This window comes from Solanum tuberosum, unplaced genomic scaffold (assembly GCF_000226075.1).
Source record: "Solanum tuberosum cultivar DM 1-3 516 R44 unplaced genomic scaffold, SolTub_3.0 scf00710, whole genome shotgun sequence".
In the NCBI taxonomy this organism is placed as follows: domain Eukaryota; kingdom Viridiplantae; phylum Streptophyta; class Magnoliopsida; order Solanales; family Solanaceae; genus Solanum; species Solanum tuberosum.
Genome location: NW_006239629.1, coordinates 165,694 through 174,749, shown reverse-complemented (window position 1 = coordinate 174,749; position 9,056 = coordinate 165,694). Strand labels below are relative to the sequence as shown.

The following is a 9,056-nucleotide window of genomic DNA, read 5'->3' as shown; positions in this document are numbered from 1 at the left end:
GTGTTCACGGTTTGGATAAAAACCGATCCAAACCGAAAAATCGAACCAAACCGATAAAATAAAACCAATTTTATTTGGGTTTGGTTTTAGATTTTTTGAAAACCGATAGTATTTGGTTTGATTATGGTTTTATTCAAAAAAATCGAAGAAATAACGGAACCAAACCGATGAATTATATACAAATATTTGTTCAATTTCATAGAAGTTGAAGTGTCTACTTCTGCACATTCAAAGTTGGAGGGCATAATTGTCTGCTGAAACCAAGTTAAGGATCATGTTTATGTATTATGTCTTATATATATAATAACACAAATCTCATTAGCTCTATTATAGTTTTTGCCATATTTTGATACCTAGATACATATATTCAAGGTATCCAAATAAATATATCTTAGATATATATTAAATAGATACATCTAATTATATGTATCTAAATATAAAATATAACTGAAAATTATCAATTTAGGAGCAAATCAAACAAAAAAGTACCCCTGCTGCCACTATTTTAATATATAGCGAGGACTAAGACTTCGACACTTTTTGGCCTACGTGACACTATCTTGTGGGCCCAGCGCATGTTGCGCATTTTCCCAATATTCAAGGTGTCCAAATAAATATATCTCAGATATATATTAAATAAATACATCTAATTATATGTATCTAAATATGAAATGTAATTGAAAATTATCAATTTAGGTGCAAATCAAACAAAAAAGTACTCCTGCTGCCACTATTTTAATATATAGCGAGGACTAAGACTTCGACAAAGACTAGGTCAACTTATATATATATATAAAAAAAAGTTATTACAAACATCATATCTTCACCAACTACAATAAACTCATATTCAACCCAATCACATGTTACTCCTTAAAATATGGAACAAGGCACAAATTCTCTCACGCGCTTCACCTATGTGGAGTCACGGAATAATGTGCCATATGAAAAAAGGGGTATGAAATTACAAAAAAAAAAATTAATTAATTCAGGGAGTAATAAAACCTTAATTTAATTAAGATGCGTCTCTAAAATTTTGATCATGATTTAGAAAGTACTTATGCCTTATCCCTTAAAATATCTACTTGGAATCCATTATTTTGGCTATGCGTCCAATGGCACTATTTGGAGGCGGCATTTTTGAGGCTGAGTAGAAAAGGAAAGGACATGTGTATTTTTTTTATTTTTTATTTCTCACACGATCTACGATTTTCATATTAAAACTCAATTAAATTTAAATTTATGCCAAAAATTATATGTTGAGGGACAAAATATTTCCTAACAAAGGGACTTTCTATCTAGAGGGTCTCGAATTCGAGATCATTAACTAAGAATGAAGGAGTACTTACCACTCCACCACAATCCTTATTGACGAAAGGATAGGACACGTGTTTGTGGTTGTGTGTAGACATTTATGAGTATGAATCAAAAGGAAGACTTATCGCTATTTTTAAAAAAAACAAAGACTTAAAAAAAAGTATAATACATAAACATAACTCTTAACTTGACGTCAGCTGATAATTATGACTTTTAACTTAGGGTGTGTACAAGTAGGCACTTAAACTTGTATAAAATTGAACAATATAGACATTATCGTTCTACGTGGCACCATACATGGCAATTTTGTGTCCTACGTGGCATCCTACATGTATTATGTCATGTAGGACACATATGTCTACTTGTTCAATTTTATAAAAGTTGAAGTGTCTACTTGTGTACACTCAAAGTTGGAGGTCATAGTTGTCCGTTGAAGGTAAGTTAAATGTCATGTTTATGTATTATGCCTAAAAAATTAGGTCAACTTTAAGCATTTGGACATATGGTTTATCTCGTGATTTAAAAAATATTATTTGAATAAATAATTTTATCTCGTGATTTCAAATCATGAGCTGAAATTCCAATTTTCTTTAAAAAATTATTTTGAGAATTTCATATTTTTAAAAACAAATATTAACTCACAAATTTATATTTTATAAAAGAAAATTCCACCATTTTATATCTTCTTCTTTTTTCAAGAATACCAAAGAAGTGATGAAATATTCAAGAAATATAAACATGATGATATAGTTACTAATGATATTGATCATGTTCAATTTTATTAAAAAAGCAGTACACTTTAACTCAAATTCAATTTTATTTTTAGAATAACTTTGTGATAGTGTATAAAAATCCAAATTACATATTTAAATAAAACTTCAACTTTATCTCATATAATTTTATATCATGATTTTAAATTCAATTCTTATTTTCACTATTTTTTATTATATAGCGAGGACTAAGACTTCGTCAACTTTTATATTTTAATATTCAAGAACCATCCATTCAATAACTCCAACTTTTTTTTGGTTTCCCATTGACAGTTTGTTAACTACCATAAAAACAACTTTATATATATAATATTCCTTGAATGGTATGGTTCACTATTTTGAAGTTTGATTTTGATATTTTGCGGTATGATAAATTGTTAATCATAACAAATTAAATTTTGACTAATATATACTCATATAATAGAGTACTATGATTTCGACAATTTAAAAAGTGTCTCAATTGAATCATAGTAGCACATTACACATGTAAAAATGTATATTCAAAAGAAAGTAGAAATAAACTATGTTATTTATGTAACTATATACTTCGGTATGATATTTAGTATTTATGTATTAACTATATACTTATATGTAATTATATACTTGTATAAAGTTGAGTAAATAGACACATAACTTCTATGTTACATAATACACGTAGGACACCATGTATGATGCAAATTGCCTTATAGGGTTCCACATACGTAGAATGCAACGGTGGAAGTAGGTTATGGACTTTGGGTGCTTAAGCACCCATTGCTTTTTGTGATGAACACTATTATTTGTGTGCAATATCTAATAATTCATTCAAATATATTAACTAAGCACCTACTCTATATAGCAATTTTAAAACTAAAAATAATTAAGCACCCATGATATAAAATTTATGAATATGTCACACTGATAGGATGTATGTATTTATTTGCTTAACTTTATGCAAGTTTAAATGTCTACTTGAACACACTCAAAATTAAAAGACAAATGTAAAATAAAATCATGCTAAAGATCATATTTATGTATCGTGCCAAATATAAATATTATACCGTCACCAACTGCAATAAACTCATTTCTCAACCTATTCACATGTTACTCTTTAAAATATCTACTTGGAATCCATTATTTTGGCAATGAGTCAAGAGTAGAAAAGGAAATGACATGTGTATTTGTTTTGGGTTTTCACGTAATGTACAGTTTTTATATTAGAGCTCGATCGTCGAATTTTTTTATATATTAAGGGATAAAATACTCTCTTATAAGTGTGACTTTCTATCTAGAAGGACTTGAATTTGCAATCATCGGAGTCCGAATGTATTCTTATCTTTTATATAAATATTATTCATTTAACTATCATCGGAGCATTTAACTACCAACTTTTAAATAGGTAATATAAATATTATTCGTTTTTACCCATTTTTAAACGAATTGGATACCAACTCAGTTAAAATAGATAATATGAGCGGATACCCATATTAATTACCCATTCTGCCATCCCTATTATTCACGGCTAATGCTCAACGCTCGGGTGATTGATAACTTGATGAAACATTTCTGATATCATAATTTAAGGTTCTTCATTTGGAGGATAGTGTGGTGTTTGAATTTTTAATCCCAGAATGCAACAACACCCATTAATTTATTTCTATCACCAACTTAGTGTTTATCAATGTCAGTTGTGTGTGAGATGTGTTGTGTTGTCTCCGTCTATTTTTATTTGATTAAAGTTTTCTTTCTTTTTAATTTTTTATCATTCCTAATAGCTCTCAGCCTTTTCGTTCCCTTGGTGATTTGGATTCACTATCTTAAAAATGAATGTAAGAAATGTTTACAATCATCATCATTAACCATCATTACATAATTACCATAATATATTTTCAATTACTGACATCATTCACCACTATTATTAGCTATAATCCGACAGCAACTACTACTACCGACCACCATTACATACTGTTACTACCAAGTACCATCCATGAGAAATGTTATCGATATCAATCACATAAAGCACCGTCCATCAACGAAAAACATGTATTATACATGAACAGAGGAAAACAGATTCAAAATGTACTCCATAGGCAATGCATAATAGATTGAACATCCTTATTTATTTCAAACTATCACATAAAACAAAATAGATCTTACAGTACATCAATAGTTACCGTTTACAAAATAAAATAAAAAAAACAATTGGCCGAGACATGTATTAAACATGCTTATTCCTAAAACATGAAATTAACAAATGATCAGAATATATAAACAAAAATATGAACTACAAGGTTCTGAATTGGGAAGATAGCATTAGATGATCCCTCAAAATAAGCTTCAATTCCCTGCATATGCAAGATAAAAAGAACAAGTCATCATCTTAATTTCAAAGAGGTATGATTTAATAAAAATGAGGTTTTAAATGATGTGAAGAATCGAAGAACTTTTCAGAGAGAATTATAACTTACTGTGGCTGTTATGGATGTAGACCTTAACGATATTATATCCCATGTCCTCTCGTTCTTGTTCGATATTTCTGACAGAATCCTCAGCAGTAGTGGTGCAATCATGTAACTCAATCGATTCCAAAGTACAAATTTCCACGAAATCTGTTGGAATTTTTTGCAGGTCCTTGCATTTCTTCAGAACAAGGCGTTTAAGATTAGGGAAGTTATCGCTGCTTGCTTCCCAACCCTTAAGATTTAGCTCGCTCAGTAACAACAACTTCAAGCTTCTGAATATGTCTTTGTCACTCAATCTCCATACATCATCTTTGGCTCGACAACATTTAAGTTTGAGCTCTTCAAGATGTGGCAACATGATAAAAGTTGATGATATCTCTTCCCAAATAAACTTTTCACACCTAGTTAAAGACACTCTTCTAATTGATTTTGGAAAAACAAATATCTTGATGGGGTCTTCCAAATAACCTTCCCAGTAAAGCTTGAATGTCTCAAGTTTTTGTCAAGCTGGACATATCCAAGGGACGATCCGGAAAATTCTTTAGTATGCTCCAATGTACACGAATGATCAATCTCTTTAGATTGGGAGTGCTAGAAATGACTTCATTTGTACAACTAGAGTAACAAATACCGTAAAGTTCCTCAAGACTTGGCATCCCTGTCACAAGATTCTTATCTATTCTAGGACTTGGTAAATAAGTGGCTCCCCCTATACGTATATACCTCAAGTTCTTCAACATCCATATCTTCCTAGGTAAAGTTATCTCTAAAGGAAAACCCTCACAAATTAGAGTTTGCAAATTCAGAAGCTCTGAGATTGATTCAGGAATATTGTTGTCAAAACATCGAAATTGGAGATATCTCAAATGAAATAACTTCATAATCACAAGTGGAAATGTGCTGAACGAGGAAGGAAAGATGGCCAATACCCTGAGATGGTTGAAACAAGAGAAAAATCCATGTATTATAGGATCATGACGGTAGATGGGCAATCTAGGGAGAATCTTAATACGGGGTTCATAAGGTAGATCCAAGTAAGTAAAGCAGTAGATAGATCTGGCTACAGGGGGTAAGAGCTTATAAGCATCCTCAATACGCTTTTGAATACTGAAGCGACGAAAATTAGGCTTTTGTGCTGGTGAAAATGGAGTTCTCACAACATGCATAAACTTTGTCATTTCAGCTTCTATCAAACAGAACTCACGCAGCAGATCATGTATTCCGCATGCTTTTACCTCACCATTGAATCTCTTTTTTCTAGCCATTATCAAGTTCCTGTTGATAAGATCCTCCAAATAATGTTCAGCCACTTCCTCCAAACTTTCACGACTTCCAGCAGACGCCCTTATGAAGCCTTCTGCGATCCATAATTGGAACAATCTCCGAGTATCAACTTGAAAATCCTCTGGGAAATCACCCATAGAAAGAAAGCACGGTTTGAGTCGATTAGGCAACTGATGGTAACTCAAACCGAGCACTCCTAAGCATTTATTTGGATGACTAGCAATGATTTCACTTAATGTTTTGGCAACATACTTCCAACTTTCTAATGTCTTGGGCACCGTTTTAGAGAGAGGCCCTGCAATCACTGAAATTATTAAGGGAAGTCCTTGGCATTTTCCTGCTATTGTTTTTCCAATTTCTTCCAACTCAGCAGGATGATCGTGTTCTAGTCCAAACACCTTAACACGAAGTAACTTCCAACTGTTATCTAAATTCAAGAGGTCCATCTTATGAGGGCTACTAGTAGTTGCATATATTGCTACATCAGTTTCCCTAGTAGTCAATAAGACTCGACTCCCATTGTTGCGATTAGGAAATATTTGTGATATGCTATCCCAAACATCCCTACTCCAAATATCATCAACGACAACAAGGTATCTTGGACCCTTTAGACTCTTTTGCACCAGATCAGCTAACTCACTAGCATTCATCTTAACATAATCTTTTGTGTTCACATTAACTCTTTGCTTTGAAATGCAATGTAAAGCTTCTAACAATACATTTCTATATCGAAATTCTTGAGATATTGTAACCCAAACAAAAATGTCAAAGTGACACCTGATTGGAAGATGATCATAAGCTTTTTTAGCGAGTGTTGTTTTGCCAATGCCACCCATACCTGATATGGTGACAATGTCTAGATACGACGTTGGTCCTCTCAATCTCTTATCTATTTTCTCCAAGTCACCATCAAGTCCCTGCACAATATCATCTTTCAAGTGATCTGACAGCATTGGATCACTCATAGAAGAAGCGTCAATCAAGGAATCCGCGGTTAATTCAAGAATTTGATCAGCATCATGAGAAAGAATCTCCATCACTTGCTTCTTTGTCGTATCCATTTTTTCAACAACTGGTAGCATATCCTGGTGTTGTAAAATTCCAAATGTCCAGCTTTCTTCTTTGATGATTTCAGAAATCTTCATTTCAACAACATCCTCTGCCTCACTAACAACAACTCTAATATCTTCCTCCAAAGATTTGATTTTCTCATCGCTAGTGTTTTCAAGAACATCTTGAAAATATTCAGCTGTAGCACGAAGAGAATCGAGCATTTCAGCACTGTGATCATGAAAGAGTTCTGCAATATTTGGTTGATCAACAGTTTGAAGAAGAGAAATTACAGCAGTATAAGCTGCCATCAAGTCAATATGGAGAGGAATTACAACAAAAATAATTTTTAGATGTAACTCAAGATATCAAATAATGTACTATTCTTGTGTATTTATAATAAAACTTTAATTAATTTCCAACACCATGTTAGTTTAGTGTGTAAAATCAGAAGAGTAGGTGTAATATTAATGATGGGCAGTTGGGTGACTGATATACAACCATACCGCAATTTAATTTGCAGCACCATGTTAGTATTTATCAATAAAATAATAAGAAGCAGTTAAATATTACAACAGGATAAGTAGTCATATTGTAATGTTTTGGATTAATAATACATAACTAAGTCAATGCTAGTTGGATGCGTGAAAACAGATCTATGTCGACTTAGCTCCTTGTTCCCTTAATGGCTCAGACTCGCTACTTTAGGATTGAAGGTGAAAGATGCTTAGCATGCGAGAACCTTCCTCTGGTTTATTAATGTTTTCTTTCTTTTGATATAGACATTTTTTATACTAAATTAAGAAAACGCCATTTATTATTTATTTGTCACGGTTCACTAGCCACCATTTATGATCATTATCATTAACCACCACTACGTAACAACCAATAATTACTATCGACAATCATCTCCATCAGTCACCACGTACTATATATTAATACTAATAATTACTGACATCATTCATCACCACCTATTAGATATAAGCCTATAACTATAATCAGCCACCACCTGTTACCACCATTAGGCATCAATCACTACTGTCAACCACCATTACTACTAGCTACTACCCATAATTACTTAATTCATTCAAAATACTCCCATCTAGCCTATAGCTCTATTGCTTGGACTCTGCAAAAATGGTGTGTCGTGGATCCTCCAAAAATAGTGCATTTTTGGAGGATCTAAAATTTTGGAGCAACTTAGGCCTATTGTACCATAAAAGTTGTATGAAGTTGGAATACAAAAGATATACTAGTACTAAAAGACTAGTGATCATGCATTGTTGAACCATATGTTTAAGTAGAAATATACCCCAGTTGTGTATAGTAGAAACTAAAAACAATTTATGAACAAAATGAATTTGACTGACCTTAATATCATTATCAAGAGGGACATTGTTTGACTGGTTTAGCTCGTTTTCAATTCCGCGATGTCCTGCCTCTCAATACAATACGCAGCTCATCCTTGAGAATTTTTGACATATTAGAAGCTTTGATCAAACATCGATTTCTTGTGAAAAAAAGGAGGAAGATAAATTTAATTTCTTATGTCGAAGAAATAAGTGGCTTACGAGGAATGGAGTTAAAAGTCTATACATGCGTCTCTTTGTTTATCTCAAGTTGTGTTTTTTTCCTAATAGGACGCAGAACTACCACATAGGATGTTACATAGGACGCGTATGTTTAGTTGTTTAACTTTTGAATAGTTTAAATATTTACTTGTGCACACCCGAAATTGGAGGACATATATGCCAGTTGAGGCCAAGTTGAAATGCACATTTATGTATTATGCCTTCTTTATTAAAATGCACAATGATAAGAATCTTCTCAAAAACTACTGTATTGAAATCAAAATTTCAATAGGAACCTTCAACTCATCTACACTGGACTATAATCATACAACAGAATGGCCATGACCCAATTAAGGGTGTGTTTGGTATGAAGGAAAACATTTTCCGAAAAATATTTTCAAATTTTCTCATGTTTGATTGGGTTAAATGTTTTGGAAAATGTTTTCTAAGTCAACTCATTTTCCTCAAATTCAAGGAAAATGACTTCCTTTCAAAAATCAAGGAAAACATTTTCCAAAACTTTTCACCAATTTCAAATTACAACTTTTTTGTTGAAAAAGTAAATTTAAAGCTTATTTTAAAAAAATATTTTTCAACTTCAATTTTTTTATCCCACCCTCACCCCA

At 32.2% G+C, this 9,056-nt stretch overlaps 1 protein-coding gene across 1 annotated transcript; it reads right to left on the bottom strand.

Moving 5' to 3' along the window:
• Nucleotides 1-4,193: 4,193 nt before the first annotated feature.
• LOC102598942 (putative late blight resistance protein homolog R1B-23) lies at nt 4,194-7,205 on the bottom strand. The gene is made up of 2 exons (XM_006366982.2): nt 4,532-7,205; nt 4,194-4,408 (listed from the first exon to the last, which is right to left on the bottom strand). The coding sequence occupies exon 1, from the start codon at nt 7,168-7,170 to the stop codon at nt 5,017-5,019; it is 2,154 nt and encodes a 717-aa protein (XP_006367044.2). The 5' UTR covers nt 7,171-7,205; the 3' UTR covers nt 4,194-4,408; nt 4,532-5,016.
• Nucleotides 7,206-9,056: the final 1,851 nt, after the last annotated feature.